Source organism: Rattus rattus, chromosome 4 (assembly GCF_011064425.1).
Source record: "Rattus rattus isolate New Zealand chromosome 4, Rrattus_CSIRO_v1, whole genome shotgun sequence".
NCBI lineage: Eukaryota > Metazoa > Chordata > Mammalia > Rodentia > Muridae > Rattus > Rattus rattus.
The window spans coordinates 94994590-95013166 of record NC_046157.1 but is presented as its reverse complement, the minus strand read 5'-3'; the positions used below and the strand labels follow the sequence as shown (position 1 = coordinate 95013166).

Sequence of the window (18577 nt, the reverse complement as noted above, 5' to 3'; positions counted from 1 at the left end):
GACAGACTGGTGGGGCATATGTCCTCCATCTGCCAAACAGAAGAACGGGGGAAAATAATGTTCCTCATTATGAGTACAATGTAAAAAAACATAAGTATAATGTAAAAAAGGAACAATTTCTGCTGTCGCAGAGAGTGAAATAACACCCTTTTGTGTCATTCTAAAGGAGTAAATAAACTAAATGAAAAATTAAACAATAAAGATGAAAACTTCTGCAGAAGATAAAGTAAAAATACTTATTCCTACTAATGTAATTTTTCCCTTGACTCATTCTTTGATCATAATAATTATGAGATAAAGAATCTCTTCTTCAAGTTATTCATGTCTAACAAAATTGTATTTATACAATAAAACTATTACATTTTATTATTTCTCTACTTTAAGTTTTACATGTAAATTATATATCACAATCAATAAGTTAATTTTTTTCCTTACTCACTTAAACCTCGGCTCAACACTGAATAAATCAGTTCTACACTGAATATGGGTTACAGAATTCTTTATTTTACCCCAACATAATTCCCAAAAAAGAAATTTATTCTGGGATTGTTTAACTTATACCTTGGTAATTTTCCTGAATAGTCGAGATGGAAATGCTTTGACACTTGAATTCTTAAAACTTTCAGGATCTGGATCAGCATCAAGTAGCCCCGTTGAATCCATAGTCGGTTTATTTCCTGGCTTTGGTGGATATACTGAGGGTCAAATTCAGGGCCTCAGACATGCAAGGCAGGCATTCTGCCAGAGACACACCCCTAGCCCAAGTCTGAAACCATGTGACAGTAGCAGATCTTACATGGCAATGTTTAAAAACAGATTTAAAAAAAGGAACTCTGCACAAATTGTTTGAAGTTTTCTGTTCTTTGTCATTTGAAATTACAGCTGCGATACTGACGAGATTGTTCAGTAGAAGAACAGGCACTACTCTTGCTGAAGACCTCAGCCATTTGGTTCTCGGCATCCTTGCTGGATGGCATACAACTGCCAATAACCCCAACTTAAGGGGCTCTATGGTCCTTCAAGGACACCTGCACTTCAATGCACATTACACCCACAAACACACACACACAAAATAATAAGTAAATAAATGAAGGAATGAAGGAATAAGAAAGATGAAAGAAAAAAGAAATTAAGAAACTAGGAAGAAAGAAAGAAAGAAAGAAAGGAAGGAAGGAAGGAAGGAAGGAAGGAAGGAAGGAAGAAAGAGTTGATTAGAATGAATCAAGTACACTCACCACCATGACTGATTGCTACTCTGATAATAATAGCTAATTTGGGTGTTTACTACGTGGCAGGCACTAAGTAGCTTTCATTAAACTTAATCTCAGAGAATTACCAAAATGCTGACAGAAGGCCACACAGTAATCTGTCATTTGTCCCTAATGGCTGGATTGCTCAATGACTGCCAACTTTCTGATATGTCGTCCACTTTGTCACATAGCCTAACCTATGAGAAGATGTCATTCTAGACAGTGCATGCACACACACACACACACACACACACACACAGAGAGAGAGAGAGAGAGAGAGAGAGAGAGAGAGAGAGAGAGAGAGAGAGAGAGAGATTCTTGATGCTAAGGATTTGATTTTCACTGAAGCACACCTCAGGCCTCCCCTTTCTCTGTTTCCTCTTCACTATTAAAAAAAAAGTCCAAACAGATTTAAACAAAGGAAGATTTTATTGGAGATTTTTATATGCTAGGGAAAGACGAATATACCCAGTTCCTCTGAGACTGATGTCAGGAGAGTTTCTAAACAGATGACAATGTACTGAAGGACTTTGGAGACAAGTTAGTCAATATGATTAGGCCATCTGTGTTTGTCAACTGACAGTGAGGCAAGTTAAACTTCTATTCTTTTGTACAGAAAAAGGGAAATTTGGGGCCCTCTCTTCTTCAATCACTCCATTTCAAAGAAATAACTCCTGGGCCCTTAGTCAAGCTAAGAGAATATTCAGAATTCTCCCTCTGCCTGAGTGTACTTGTTTCCAGCCAGCCTGAGGGATGTTAGTCAATTCCCTTAACATACTACAGCCTCTATATTCTTTTTAAGATTTTAATTTTTATTTATGTGCACATGTGTGAGTAGGTGTCTCATGTGTGTTAGTTCCTGAGAAGGCAGAGGAAAGCACCCAAGCCTCTGGAGCTGCAGTTACACGTGGCTGTGAGATGCCCACATGGATACTGGGAATCCAACTCAGGTCCAGCAGTGAGCACTCTTAACTGTTGAGCAATCCTCTCTCCAGCCCTCTGTTACTATCTTTTAAACTGAGAAGGCAGTTTTAAACTCACTTTCTTGTTGCTGAGCATAACCGTCTCTAATTTTGCAGGAAACTATTGGCTGGAACAGTGCCAGAAACTTTAACATTACTTCCTTCTGCCGCCCCAACTAATCTGGACTGTTTTTCTTATCTTCCTTTGTGAGGTTATTTAGAGAAATAGGTTCATAAAGAGTCATTCTTTGTAATTAAAGAGCAAAGTACTGGCTGTGGCCCTAGAGATTTCAGGGTGCTTCAGAGTCCTGGCCCTGTTTCCTTCCTGAATCGATTGACATCTAAGCCCTACCTTTGCCCCACTCCCTCATAATTCATCCTGAGTGACTACCTTGCTGGGACTCAGAGGTTTGAAGCTGTGCTGCCTCTCATGACTTCATGTTTTTACTCCCTTGAGGGGCTTTTGACATTAAACCATTTCACATTCTTTGATAATGAAATAATCATTCTCATTAAGAGATCCAATAATCAATCAATAGTTAATTATAGGATGATACAGCTGTTTAAAAAGACATGATTATTTTCTTCCACTTTACAAATCCCTATCATCTGTATTGTATACCCCTTTACAAACGCTATGTCCATGCTCTTATAAACTGTTACTGCCCTGGCATTGTTAACAATTAATGAGAATTTTTAATAAATATTTTTAATTGTAGTGAGTGACAGGTATATTAAGTAAACATGAGGGATGGGTTGATGCTTGTGAAATTTTAAAAGGAATCACTTAGGGAACTTTGCAAAAGTGCATGCCCTGACTCAGCAGACAGTGAACGCAGTGGAGACTCTGTTCTTTCTTAAAAGACCCCTTGCTACTAGATAACCAGTGACACAGACCTGTGTGTTAGCCTAGCATGCTGGTTCCTCCCTGCTACTAAAATAAGACTCAATGATCAAAAGCAACCCAATGAAGTAAGTGTTATTTCTTCTCAGAGTAGCCAGCTAACTAACTAGCACTCATAAAAGTATTCCTCGGAAAATACACAAGCGTGACATTAGGATTATTTTTTTTAATTTATGCTTACAATAAAATAGATCAGTAAGTAAGCATTAGCTGAAATGAGTACATAAAAGCCACACTTAAATGTTAAATGTTCTACAAGGCTGATTAATTAGTTAACTAATTAACTGATTGCAACTTTAATGGTTATAGAGTTTGACTGTTGCAGGTCAAGACCCAGAGTATCTTGAGATATGGAAGCTAGCCTGTACACATGATGTAACGTCCTTGAAGTAGACAGATTCTTGGCTTCCACCCAAAGGCTATTAATGACATCAGACTGCATCTGAGACCTATAGCAGAAAGTTCCTACTTTTGCTGTAACCTGCCTACCTGATGTTTCTTCAAGTATATTAAAAACTGTGGATTTATGAACTCTTCTGTTTTTCTAATACTATAAAAATGTCACAAAACCACATTGGCATATGGGTTCCTAGTCATCCATGTTTAGTTTTAGAATGAATAATCTTTTATTCCCTTTGAGGTGAAAACTGTGTGTTTTGTGATGACATCGACAAACATAAAAATAAATCAAAATAAAACAATATTGAAGAAATACTAAATATCAAAAGTTTGGGGATCATGAGAGAATTTTTGTTGTCTTTTAATCTATCTTTATTAATTTCATAATATTTCATTAATTTTTCTCTAGATGATGAGAATATTTTCTCATTCCCTTCCTTTCTTCCTTCCTTTCTCGTCCCCTCCCTTTCTTTCTTCTTTCTTTTTTCCTTTTCCTCCTTTTGTTTCACTATGTATCCCTGCTGGTCTTAAAATCGCAGACATCCTCCTGCCTCTAGGTCTCTAAATTAAAGGCTTATGCTGCCACAGCAGCCACAACATTTTATTTTGCAAATAAAGATTACTCTATTCTTTTACGAGTCACTTTCAGTGAAAGGACAACATAAACCCCATTTGTCTCCATTTAAGGACCAGGCCTCATTTTGTAAAAAGGCTTTATCTACCACTCCTGGAACAGACTTAAGTCCCAGAAACTAGCCCATAAGATACCAGCTCCAGGGACAGACCATAAAATCCAGAACAAGATCATAAAACCCCCTCTGAAGAACAGCCTGGGGTTAACCACAAAAATAGGGAAATACCTTATCTCAGAATGGGCCATCTGCCCTGGGCAGCCCTATTTCAGCACATGGTTAAATGTTCATGACAAAGGAATGCAGACCACTGACCACCTGTGACCCGCTAGCACCCACTACTTAAATTTTAGATTACCTAATCCTTCAAGAGAGTTCCACTGGTTCCCTATGAGAAGGCCTGTGCGCCTTTGTCTAGAGTAGCCATTTTGGAGGATGGTTGATCCCCCCATGTTGGATGTTTCTGCAGAATAAATGCTCTTTGTTTTTGCATACTATTTGGGGTGTTCAGCAATTGTTGGACCCTTACATTAGGGCTGTACAAACAGTCCAGTGGTTAAGAACACTGGCTATACTTACTGAGCGCCCACGTTCAGTTTCCAGCACCCACATGGAAGCTCACAAGGGACTCTTATACCTTGTTTTGTTCTTTGTGGGCAGCCAGCACACACTCTGTGTACATACACCCATACAGGCAAACACTCATGCACAAAATAAATTTAAATTTGAAAAAAAAAACTTAAAAAAGAATCACAGTGAGTTTTAATAGAAACAGCTGGTTTAGCCCCTCAATATTTCAGCAGGTCCAATGTATCCAGCATCACAGGTAATAACAGGTGTGACTAAAGGGATTAGAGAGAGGTGTCGGCCAGGCATTCTGGCACATATTGTCTTCTCAATATGTGGGAGGTTGACATAGAAAGATCTCAAGGTCAGTTTATCACAGGTTAAATGGCAAGTCCAAGTCAGCCTGGGCTATATAGTGAGCCATTGCCTCAAAAAATAAAAAAAAATAAAACAAAAAAAACCCCACATACTAATAAAAAGGAGGTAGACACTTGCCTGATCCTTGGTAGTTATGTGATTTGGACATTTGTCCCAGTCATAATGTGCCCAGATGGGCCTCTTGGAGTCTTTAATATAATTTATCTAACAGACACAATTTTAGATGAAGTTGTTTTAAGTGGAGGTTAAGTCCTAGAGTCAAGACCCAGCTGTTGGAAAGATTCCTTGGTACTGAGGACAAGTTCAGATTCTCTTCCGAAACAGGAAAGGAAAATGTTCTTCACCTGTAAAGCAAATCAAGACAGTTCATGCTCTTTCTTCATTCCCAATGTGACATCTATTTTAAACCTGTAACCATGTTGCAGACAGCTAACAGGGAAGTAACTTAAACAGGTTTTTTTCAATCCAAGGCCTAACAGTGCATGCCTTTTATCCCAGCACTTGGGAGGCAGGCAGATCTGAGGGCAGTCTGATCTATATAAAGATTCATGGCCAACCAAGACTGCATAGCAAGACCCTGTCTCAAAAGAACATTTATCCAAAGCGTTGACCCACCAAGGAAATGGGGAAGGCTTTTTAATCTGTCCATTCATTTAGCATAGTGACCATGGTCCTTTAGCCTTAGCTGATGACCCCACATGGTGTAGAAGTCATTTCTACGGAACTTGGAAAATGTACTTGCTGATATACTAATGATGGCAAAAGCTAAAAGTATAGAAGAGTATAGGAGAGAAGGGTATAGGAGAAGCCTTAGTTCAAAAACCAGTAGTTCAGTTTTCACTGGTTGTTGTGTTGATTGCTTAGTTTTTATGATTTCTATGCTACGCTATTAAATAAAAAACCGAATCCTGGTCAGGAGAAAAGTGGGTTAAATCATAACAACCACATTAGTAATCATAGAGTTAATGCTGAGTGTGTAGTCCATACCAGGCAGTATTCTAAGTATTTTAACTAAATCCTACCCAAAAAATTACAACGTTTATTATCCCCATTTAACAAGTAAGTCATAGAGATGAGGCACCTTGCTCAAAGTTTCCAGTTAGCAGAGGGGTTAGTAAGAGTCACTTAACTCCAGAGCCTGCCTTTGAAAGATGAAGGATGCTACTGGTTTTGGTGATTGCAAAAGAGGTTTGCTTCTCTTGTTTCAAGTCAGTTCACCCACTTGGGACCAATCCAAAAAGCATAGATAGGACACTTAACACTCACAATTAACTGTAAAAAGAAGCCATGCAGAATTTCTGCCAAAGAAGAATGTATGGGGGGAGGGTGCAGGGGGTGGCAACAACTCTTTAATCAACTAATCAACAGATGAATAGATGAGCTCAAGGCTAAGTTCATTCTTCAAGGGAAGCTCCCCCAGGCCTGAGCACTGCTAGTGGTGAATCTTCAGGCAACAAGCCTTGAAGGATGCAGGGAGAAAGATAACTTTCCTAAATCTGCTGACTTCCCAAATCTCAGTCAGAAAACTATGATGCCCATAGTCTTCTCTTTTGAGACTGGCCTAGAACTCAGTCTCCTGCCTGGACATATTTGGACCCCTAGAAGTAAGACCCAGCAAAAGTCATCCACAAATTGTTAGGAGGGAGATGACCACATTCCTTGTCCACTTAGTAAGCACACGCAAACACTTGATTGTGATCTACTCAAGCTATGTGACCTCTAGGCCAAAGTTAGCTCACCTATAAAAGAAAGATGCTATCTGACCTGGCAAAAGATAGGAGGTGGAACAGATGATGGCTTGAAAGCCATTCAAGCTCTAACTGAAAAAAGCTGGAAGGACTAGGGTAAGTTAAGAACAGTGTTTAATCTTCACCCCTCAGCCCCTGAGCAGAGCCCCATTCCTTTGTTACTGTCTGCTACCAAACACCCTTCCCACAGGGACAACTCAAGCCCTTCACCTATCTCTAAGAGTTTTGTTTGCTCCTTAGAATTCCAAACTGCATCCCAACACTAAAATGCTTAATGCCCTGGAGCAGGAGAGATGACTCAGCAATTTCATACACTTGCTGCTCCAAGTTCAATACCAGAACCCACATAGTGGCTTATAACCATCTCTAACTCTGATTTCAGGGGATCCAGTGCTGATTTCTGAGAGTGCCAGGCTAACTAGTGGCACACAGATGTTCATACAGGCAAAATTTCCACATAAATAATAAAGTTTAAATGTTGGTGTCTAATGGCAAAGGATTTTTTTTTTAAAGCAGTAGACTTAGATCATTTTAAACACCCAGAAAAGGATGGGAGAGAGGGCTCCATGGTCAAAATCTCAGATTATTCTTGCAGAGGGCCAACTTTGGTTTCCAACACTCAACTCCCCAATTTTCAATTTCCTTTAGTTCCAGCTCTAAGTTATCCTATGCCTCTGGCCTCCACGTACCTAACTGCACTCAGGTTCCTATCCATATATACATACAGCTAATTAAAGATAAATCGATTTAAAAATTAAAACAGTAGATTTACCGTCAATCCAATATTAACTACAATATTAACCTACAATATTAAGGGATTTATGTACTTTTATGTGCACTGACGTTTTGTTTGCATGCATGTCTGGGTAGTGCGTCAGATCCCTGGAGTTGCAGACAGCTTGGAGCTACCATGTGGGTGTTGGGAACTGAACCCGATCTTCTGGAAAAGCAACCAGAGCGCGCATAAAACCACCGAGCCATCTTTCCAGTCCTTAACTATAAATCTTATTCGTTAAAAGGTTAAAAGGTTATGGATGTAAGAGTGGGGCCTTCAACCATGTATGACGTATTGCATACAACATGTCTATCTTCCTTATTAAATAGTAAAGCAAGATGCCCTCTGCAATAAATTAAATTGCATTTCAGCCGCAAATCACAGATCAACATCCCAAGGTCCCCCCACCCTCCAGTCTTTCTTTCCCTCACACTAGTACAGAGTACCTAGAAACATTTTGCTTCACTTCCTGGTCATTTTATTTTTCCATTAAAAAAAAAAAGTTCTTTAAGGCTTTCAAAGCAAAGACCCTCTCTGCATCCACTCCACACACTACATATCCCAGAGAGCAGACCTCAAACTTTTCTTATGCTTTCGGCTGCTCAATCGGAAGAGGGATGCAGACTGACATTACAAATAGCTTGCAAAATGCAAGCTGACTAAGGTTTTGCGCTTTCAAACTCCCACTTACCAGCAATGTAAAAGATACCTTTTCTTCTCTTTAACCACTGTGAGACACGTAAGCCACAGAGGACATCTCAGGCTGCTTAAAATTTGTTCCTCAAGCATTTTCCCGCATCCAATGTCCTGGAACATTTCTCAGGCTCCAGAGATCTGTGTGTTTAATTTCCTTCGAGCATTAGGTCTTTGGAGCGATCTGGGTTTGGCTGGGGCTCCGGTGCCCCATGAGCTGTGTCACTCCCTCTGGGTCCGAAAGGTGACTGCGGTCACAGAGCGCTCCTCGGTCCTTGTGGTCATACTCCCCTTGGTCCATGCGGTCCACAGCACCTCCTGCGTCACCTGGTAATCCACGACCCGCACCAACACCGACCTGGGTGTGGCTTCGGGGTCCCGGGGCTGGCCTCGGGGGGCCGTGGCAATGCGCCTGCGGGAAGGCTTCGGATTCGGTTCGGAATAGCGGTGGTCTCCAAACGACCGGGGAAGGTCCTCGCTATCCACCAGCCCTCCACAAGCAGGGTCCGCTTGTGTTCCCAAACACCTCTGTGGGTGCAGAAGAAAGAGCACTTTCTCTCTGACCCACGACTGGCGATCCACATTCTCTCCGGTCTGAGATGTCAAGTTCCCACTTGTTGCTGATAGGAACCTATCCGTCCCCGCCAGCGCGGGATTCCCGGCGCCGGAATCCAAGGGTGGCCCATGCCCCTCCCCACCCGGAGAGCACGCAAAGCTACCCCGGGGCCGGCCGGGCTCCATCCGGGAGAGGAGATCATTCATACGCCCATGTTTCTCCAGTTCTGGGAGGAAAACTCCAGCTAAACTCAGAAAACCGCGGGCGGTGCAGCTCTGGGTGTGGCTTGAGCGAGTCACAGACTCGAGCTACCGCCTGGGGCCACAGGGTGAATTCCCGCCTCCTATCCTCATTGGTTTCCGCCCTTTTCAAACACAGTCTTAGATCCTCTCTCTTCCCTTGGACATAGCCGCATTTCTTCTAAGGTGAATTTGGCTCCATTTGCCCTCACCGCCATCCTTTTTCTCCAAAACTAAAAGGAGAGACGCATGGGTGCTATGATTTTCTCAATTTCTCAAAGCACCGTTTTTTATTTTGTTTCTGCGGATATTCAAGCATGAAGAAACAAGTAAGCTTGGTTTTTAGTTTTAATGTTTTAATTTTATTTTTTTGAGACGGTGTTTCACTATATAGCGTGAGTGTCCTGCATTCTGTAGCCTCTGCTAGCCTGAAACTCACAGCGATCTGCCTGCCTCTGCCTCCGAGTGCTGGGATTAAAGACTTGTGCCACTACTGCCCGGCCTATTGTGGTTTTTAATCATCTGATTTAACTAAATTCTTCTGAAAAGAATACTTACATAGTTGAGAAAAGGTCTCGTGCTGTAGTCCTGGTTGGCCTGGAACTCACTGGGAAGCTTGGCTGTCCTTGAACCCCTTGGCCGCCCTACTGCCATGTGCTGGAACAGAAAGGATCTCCCGTCCACTTTCACCGTCCCCTACTCTATGATACCTCTAGGTCTATGAAATGAGCTCCCAGAGTGAGGTTGGAGCAGTTCAAGTCTTAGGGAACAGGGCTGTGAGTTTGTACTATTACTTTGGAAAGCCAGGATCCGTGGGGACAGTGGTCAACTCCGTCTGTGCTTTAGTTGTCGTCATCATTTGTCTGGAAAAGAGGCTTTGACTTGAAACAAACGTCTAGAACAAAGAAGAACAAATCATTAAAGGCGCTTCAGAGTTCTTGTGCCTTTTTAGATTCCCCTCCCATTGGCCCACGAGCTCCTCTTTTAACCTCACGGATAATAAACTCATACATATGTGCCCGTGTATGCATATACCACTAAGCTTACGGGTACACCTATGCCTATGCCACAATAGTCTATGCCTGAGGTTCATAGAGAACACTAGCCAAGAAGAGAAAAGATTCATATATATACGTTCTAGTTCATCCTTGGTAGTAGCTGTTTGTTTTATTGGAAAATACTGTTTTCCTGTTCAGTTTAGCAAAATGGCCACGACTGTGAGAATTTCTGCTCTTATATAAAAGACTGAACAGCATGGTGAAAAAGACATCCTGGTATGAGCGTGGAGTCTGGCCTTATTGTGGGCTGACTGGCCACTGCTAACCCACATCTAACAATCTTGACTGCCTTAGACAAGAACGGATTTAAACTCAGTTATCCTTCACAATGAAATAAGGCGTCGGTGCTATTTCTTTGGTATCTTTGAGAATTTTGAGGCATGTTGATCCTGGTTAGACATCGATAAACCGGAGACCCTGGTTGCTATTATGTTATGAGTTTGTTCCTGACCAACCTCTAATTTATCTCTTTATAAGACTGTAAGGCTCTGTCTTGTACTTGACCAGGAAGTACTTAGTAGGTGATAAATGTCAGTAGCTGGGTGATGATGGGACTGCTTATCTCTGTCATGTTCTTCACCGGACATCAAGCAGGAGGCATAGACATTAACTCAGCTCTGGATGGTTGAGAATTACCTACGGATCAACATTCTACCCTGTGCTTACCTATTTAGTTCCCAGTGGTTTGGAGTTAGGCTTGGAACTCTGAGTTGTAGCAAGGCTCTCAGTAATTCTGATGTGGGTGGTTCAGGAACATTAAAAGAAACATATCACAAATTCACAACAGCTGCAGATGTTTATAACATGTTAGTATTAAAATGGGTCTTTTAACAGTTAGGTGTGGATGGTGAAGGGGTTCTCAAGAACCTAATCCTCACTGTTAAGCTATTTGCTACTGAATGATTCTGGAGAAGGGAAATCATTGTCTTCAGTTGTATAAACAATGGTCACCCTACCAGGCTCCAATGAATAAAATCATCTAATGGTCACATAGGTGACCCTGATTAAACTAAATGGATCACAAATGGTTAGCCCCAGAAACATTTATTCAAGAAACATTGTACAGACTGAGTAGGTTATACTTAGGATCATATATATATGCATCAACTATCATGTGATCCACTTAAATCCAACATAAATCCAACATAACTCAAACACCAGGTCAATGCAGATAACAAAAATTTATTGTAATCAAACTGCTATTGATCAATCAGGAGTGCAGAACAGAGACCAGAGCTGAACTACAACCCTGAAGAGACATTGTATAGCATATTTAAAGAATGAGACCATAAAGTGAGGTAGTGTGTGGTAGGCTATACCTTTGCCCAATCATATTTTGATATAAGGGGTTGAGCAAGGGACTTTCCATCAATCAGGATAGGAATTGGTTCCTAGGCTTAGGAACATGAATTTAATTTGATACCGACAGCAAAATGGAGAAGTTGTCCTTGAGATGTCTGAAGTCAGAAAACAGTTTCCTTATGAGTTGTCCCAGAGATATCTGGACTCAGATAAATGTTTCCTTATAATAGAAGCCGTTCAGCTATTGGGAAGTCCCTAGATCCCCTAGGGCCTGAGACTTTGAATTTAATTTCTCCCTATGATTAAATGGATGGTGTTTGAAAGCAAAATTGTAGTACTTAGAATAAGTTTCTTTTGCTTGTTCCCAACAATTACTCAAAAAACACGCCATGAATTTGTAGGCAAGCAACTAAGAGTATTTGGGAGGACTTGAAGGGAGGAGAGGGAAAGGAGAAATGATATGCTTTTATTATAATTTCAAAAAAATATCCAAAAACAAAAATAGAAGTCATAAGCCTGAGGAAGGTTGGTGGGGATGGGAAGGAGAGGAATAGGAGAGATTTCAGAGAAGTGTGGGGAATAGAGTATTGAGAATGCATTAAATACAAGCATGAATTGCCAAAAATTCCAGGCTGATTTTGCTCCTTTGAAGATGCAAGAAGAATACTATCTATTCCCTCTTTTCAGCAAAATTGGGAGAATTCTAGCTGGAGTGTGTGTATCTGAAGGAATTATGATGTAAACCACAGACCCATTGCTTTCAAGTAGTTTTCTTGCCTCAGGACCAGGTGAAGAATTAAAATGGAGAATGAAAATTGGAGGAAACCGTTTGCTAAGGAATGAGGCCAATATACCCCTCAGAGAATTCTTGCATCTTTATATGAGAAGAAATGGTGTATCTATGTGTATAAGACAAAGAATAGAAAGATTCATGATAGAAAGATTCAGGGAGTAAACAAAACTTACAAGGTTCAGGGAGCTGCTGAAAAGTCCGCACAAAGTTCTATGCACAGTAGCAGTCGCTGAGCAGAGAACTAGCCATTTGACAATTGTAAAGGGACCTCCTGGAATGCAGTTTGGTGAGTCAGAGGTCAAGCCGGGTGGGCTTTCAGGTGATGTAGCTGCCTTTGAGTCACCTATGCTCTTGTAATTAACCCCAATAAACTCACAGGTCTGCTAAGCTAGACTTAAGTGACATCATGACTTTGGCTTGTTGTCGGGGCCCCTTCAAGACTGAGTGTAGAGCTGTTCGGTCTCTCTTCCTTCCCTAAGTCACCCAACACTGTTAGTAGATTGGAGTGGTTTCTAAAATGAACAAAGGGTGCTGAGGTGAACCCACTGGCCATCTCTCTAAGTTACTTATGAGAGCTGCAAGCATGCCGTTCCCTGAGAACTGGTGAGCCAATTTATACTGAGCTACACTGAACAGTAGTGGTGAAACTCCAGTTTGCACTATATCCTCAAAAGCCAGAAGTGCAGTCTCCATGTGTGCCCAGAGCTAAGGCTGTCTCACAGCTGTCTATACCCAAATTCCTGCCCCGGAGAGAGCTGGTCTGAGTGAGGTAACCTAGTCACAAAAGAACACATATAATATGCACTCACTGATAAGTGGATATTAGCCCCAAAGCTTGGATTACCCAAGATAAAATTCACAGACCATATGAAGCTCAAAAAGAAGGAAGACCAAAATGTGTATGCTTCTGTCCTTCTTAGAAGAAGGAACAAAATACATATAGGAGGTAGAAGGTGGGAGGGACTTGGGAGGAAGAGAGGAGGCAGAGGGGAAAGGGGGGGGATGTTGGATCAGGTATGAGAGGAGATAGGGATAATATACAGAGGGTCAGGAATTTGAACAGAAGTGTGTAGGAATGGGGGATGGGGAACTGGGGATAGCCACCAGCAAGTCTCAGATGCCAGAAATGCAAGAGGGATGAGAGTAGCTGAAATGCCCAACAAAGCAGAGGGAGAATCTGTAGAGACCGAGACCTTATCCAGCAGATAAGCAAGGCCCCCAGTTGGGGGATAGAGCCACTCACCTTTCTCAAAAATTTAACCCAGAATTGCTACTGTCTAAAGAAAATACAGGGATACAGGGACAAAGAGTGGAGTAGAGACTAAAGGAAAGGCCATCCAGAGACTGCCCCACCTGGGGATCTATTCTATATGGAGCCACTAAACCCAGTCACTATTGCTGATGCCAAGAAGTACTTGCTGACAGGAGCCTGATGTGGATGCCACCTGGGAGGCTCTGCCAGAACCTTACTGATACAGATGAGGATGCTTGCAGCTAACTATTGAATTGAGCATGGGTCCCAAATGGAGGAGTTAGAGAAAGGACTGAAGGAGCTGAAGGGGTTTGCAACCCCATAGGAAGTACAACAATATCAACCAAACGGATACCCCAGAGCTGCCAGGGTCTAAACCACAAACCAAAGAGTACAAGTGGAGAGACTCATGGCTCCAGCAGCATATGTAGCAGAGGATGGCCTTATCTGGCATGAATGGGAAGAGAAGCCCTTAGTCCTGTAAATACTGGATTCCCCAGTGTAGAGGAATGCCAGGGTGGTAGGTGGGAGGGGGAGCATCCTCATAGAAACAGGAGGAGGGAGAATGGGAGGGGGAACCGGGAAAGGGGATAACATTTGAAATGTAAGTATATAAAATATCCAATAAAAAAAGTCAGAAGAAGATTTTGATTAATTCACTGTGAGAAGAAGGTACATCCATGACGTCTCACCACATGACTGTGCAAACCAGAGCCACACAATGAACAATAATTACACCAGTGGGGCCAAAGTGAATGAGGGAAAGCCCTTGAGGCTTTAGGCATGCACAAGAACTGAAGGCAACTGAGGAATGCTGGGAGAAAGTCTTCCTCAAGGAGAGCATACCAGTTGGTTATTCCACCCAAATTTTGGTCAGGCCTGAAAACATACATACAGTTAAAACATACAAATTGGGAAGGTTAAATTTAGGAATCTGTCTATGTATGTATGTATGTATGTATGTATGTATGTATGTATGTATGTATGTATCTATCTATCTATCTATCTATCTATCTATCTATCTATCTATCACATATCTACCTATCATCTATCTATCTGTCTATCATTTATCTATATGTATACATTCATACAGTATGTATGAAATAGCAAGAATGAAAAAGGCCATGAATTTGAAAAACATTGAAGAAGTGAATATGGGAGAGTTTGGAAAGAGGAAGGCAGAGGAGAAATGTTATACTATAATCACAAAATAAAAAAAGGAAAAAATTACGATTACTATTTTTTTTCCTGTAGTTTAAATGTTTACTTTTGTTGGTGTTCTTATTTTATGGGTTAGACTTAGAAGGATGATTATCTCTCTCCCTCCCCTGTCTTTCTCTCTCTACACATGTGTGTATTCTTGTGTGTGTGTGTGTGTGTGTGTGTGTGTGTGTGCGTGCGCGCGCGCGCGTTTATACTGGGAAAGGCACCCAGGGCCTTGAACACTGAATGTTCTAAAAAGGACTCCATCACTTAGCTAACTCCTTCACCATCAGGAGTTATTTCATAGACTTATAATTACCATATTCCTGTCGGTTATTCTAATTCCACTTCCTCTAGATATACCATCTGCGTGCAGCCTCTTGGCTTAATTTATACCCACACTAATATTTTACAGCTTTCTTTCCTTATCAGATCTAACATTCAAGAGTTGAAACACTGGTCTAGCAGCCAGTTCTCAGCTTATGGGAAAGTAAATGCAGCCCTTCCAGCAGCCAGGAAGTGATGAACAGAATGGAATGTCGTCGATCAAGCCTTCCCAGAACAAAAGCCTTATTCATTTCCAGCTACCTTGTAACCAGAATTCCAAGTCACACGTGAGTTTAAAATACCTCAGTGCTTCTCAAACTTAACTGGACATGGGAGTAATCTGGCAAAGTGTTCTTAAAATATGTTATGCGGTCTTTTCTGAGAGACTTTACTATAACGGTGGTGGACTATAGCCAGGGCACGTGGTTCTAACATGCCACTATAGTTCAGACTCGTTGAATCAGATCACTTTTAAGGCAACACTAAATGAAGAGTAAAAATTGAAATGGTACAGTGAACTGTGAAAGTACATAAAACTACTGTGTGTCCACTCAATATGTTTGTTTTCTAAGTGGGACAGCACCTGGGGAACCTCTAAGGTAAGTCTTCAGGCCTCCATATGCATAAGAATGTATGTATCCACACAATGAATGAATGAATGAATGAATGAATGAATGAATGAACGAATGCATGTAGAGAACAATAAATACTCACTGACTTACACAGTCAAATATTGACCAGCAATAACCAGAAATGAGTCATGGGTTCATGATGCAATATTCTGGAGAGTAGGACATATTCTGTGTGCTTTCACTTGTGTGAGATAGGGAGAGAGCTGAGTGATTCTAGGTGACCAAATGCCTGCTTCATAGAGGTCCAGAGGGAGAAGGGTAGGAGGGAAAGGTGAGCATGTTCATTCTATTGCTTGTTGTGATGCCAACGTCTTACTAGGAAATGAAAGCATGGGTGACTAAATTTGATTAAGATTGTTCCCTTTTTTGTATTTTTTTATGTCTGTCATTGTTTGGATGAATAATTTAATAAGCGTGTGTGTGTGTGTGTGTGTGTGTGTGTGTGTGTGTGTGTTTCTTTTGAAAGCATAGAATGTACATTAAGAACAACAGCTTCAGAACTTAGAGTAAATAAATGTCATCAAGGGGAAAGAAAGTAGATTAATGCTAGAGTAGTTGAGAAAGACTTTTCAGACAAAGTGAAATTTTACATATTTTGGTCTGGGTACCTTTGCTGGAAGCTGGAAAAATAACAGCTCTGGGCTAAGTACATACATACCTACTAAACACAAGAAAGAAAATGGAATTCCAAGTGTTGCTAAATCAGATCTTTAATAGGTAATGAAGGTACATGAAGTTGTCAGGGTCATGACCTCAATATGATGGGACTGTATCAGACAGGAAGGACAGAGATGGATTTAGTTCTTCTCCATGGGAGGACATTGCCCTTAGGAGGGAACTATCTGCAAACCAGAAAGAGAAGCTTCACCAGCCTAGATATAACTATGTTAACACCTGGATCTCAGAGCCCCCAGCTCCCAGCTGACATTTTTCTTTAGTTAGCTTACCACCCGTTTTATCATACTTTGTTATGACAGTCTAACCAGATGCACCAACCCAAACCTGTTTAAGGAGAACAGGCTTTGTTGTAGGGATACCAAGAACCTTTAGTAGAAGAAAACTATTACAAAGGAATAGCAAGCTGGTTCTGTAGACGGTCTTAGCAGGATCCATGTCTCAGCCGAATGAAGAATTCTGTCGCTTATTCTTGAAGCATTTACCCAGTAATTAGAGCCCCACTTGGAAACAAACTGGAGCAGTGCAGCTTGTACAACCTTTCTCTTATTCCTTAATATTTACTATTATTAACAACAATAAAACAAATGAGATTTGAAAATATTCTAGAGACTACTGTTGGCTTTAGAACATTTTAAATCTGCTTTTATAATTGTGTGTCTATGCATGTCTGTGTGTAGATAAATCTACATGAATAAAAATCCCTGTAGAAAACAAAATAGGTCCCTGGCTGCCCTGTAGCCGGAGCTACAAACTGTTATGAGATGCGTCCTCCTACATGATTGTTGGGAGTCAAACTTCCTCTGCCACTGTAGCAAATGTTCTTAACCACTGAGCCTTCTTGCCAATCCACCTCCATAAATGGAAAAAAAAGATAACTGCATAATAAAATTGTGAAATCTGTGTTACAGGTTGGAGGCTTGGTTCCCATCTGCCTGAATCTATTTGGGAAGGCCTGGCAAAGTTTTGGAGGAGGGTTTAGCTGGAGAACGTATGTCACTGAGGCCATATCATTATGGTGGTCACAGCATGTTCTGGCTCTGCACTGGCTGTCTCTTTCTGCTTTCTGACTGCTATGAGGTAAGGGTTTGCACTTTCCAGGGCCTTCTCCCATGATGCTTGGCCTCAGTATAAGCCCAGAGTAACAGAAACAAGCAACCCTTTTTTCCAACCTTGGAAATTGTGAACCAAAATAATAAAAAAAATTCCTCCTTTTAAATTACATCAAGTGTTCAGTCACGAGATGAAAACTGAACCAACAGACAACTTAGATAGGACAACATTATGAGCCACTATGAAGTGGTAAACAGACATATTTGAAGAGATCAATTTTTTTTTGTTACTGTTTATTTGTCTAGACAGGGTCTTTCTATGTAGCCCTTGTTGACTAGGGACTTCACCATACAAATCAGAGCCTTGAATTCGTAGAGATCTACCTCCCTCCACCTCTAGGGTGCGGAGATTAAGATCATACTACTCACACCTAGGTATTTTTACATTTCTCACAAGTGAAAAATAATGTCCATATATTGTCCATACTCATAGCTTCCCTATATCCTGCATTCTGATACTTCTCTCAAATCTAGATTTATTCTTGCTACAGGTGCTAACGTCCATTCTTACAGCAGATAGGGCTGCCATCGCAAGTCACTGCCTTCCCCATGTGAAATGGAAACATACCTCTGGGTTTGTAGTTTGCTTACCATGTGACTGGCAAGCCTTTACATATGTGAGTGAACTTTACTCCACTGATGTTGGGTTTGGCCACATGCTTTCTGAGTACATGACACCCAGAGAGTTCTGACCCTGGAAGCCTGTGTACAGAAGCTTGCAGTCATCGAAAGGTTGGTCCTGAGGTTGGCCTGGATCAAGATTCTTATCTTGGCCATGATCCCACAATGAAGACAAATGCATTGATCAGAGCAGAATAGAACCCAGCAGAGCTGGAGCAGCGATGCATAACCAGAGAAAGGAATGACCACTGTTACTACAAGCCAGTGAAAAGTTGGGGCTTGTTTCTTACTACAACCTGACCCAATAAAAGCTGTCCCTAATGAAATTTCTGCTGAATCACTTCAGAATATTCCCCATTCATATCAAAATCCAAATGTCCAGAATAATAACATTTATTCTCCCTGTGTCTCTCTTTTACTTTCTTCCCCTCCTTCTCTCCCTTTCTTTCTACTTCTTTTTTTGACACAGGATCTCTATATAGTACTAGTTATCCAGGAG

At 41.2% G+C, this 18577-nt stretch overlaps 1 protein-coding gene across 1 annotated transcript; it reads right to left on the bottom strand.

The window, feature by feature from the left end:
* Positions 1-8285: 8285 nt before the first annotated feature.
* Positions 8286-9139, bottom strand: C4H6orf141 (chromosome 4 C6orf141 homolog). Its single transcript, XM_032900844.1, has one exon. It carries the CDS (start codon positions 9068-9070, stop codon positions 8531-8533), a length of 540 nt encoding a protein of 179 aa, XP_032756735.1. The 5' UTR covers positions 9071-9139; the 3' UTR covers positions 8286-8530.
* Between the last annotated feature and the right edge of the window lie 9438 nt (positions 9140-18577).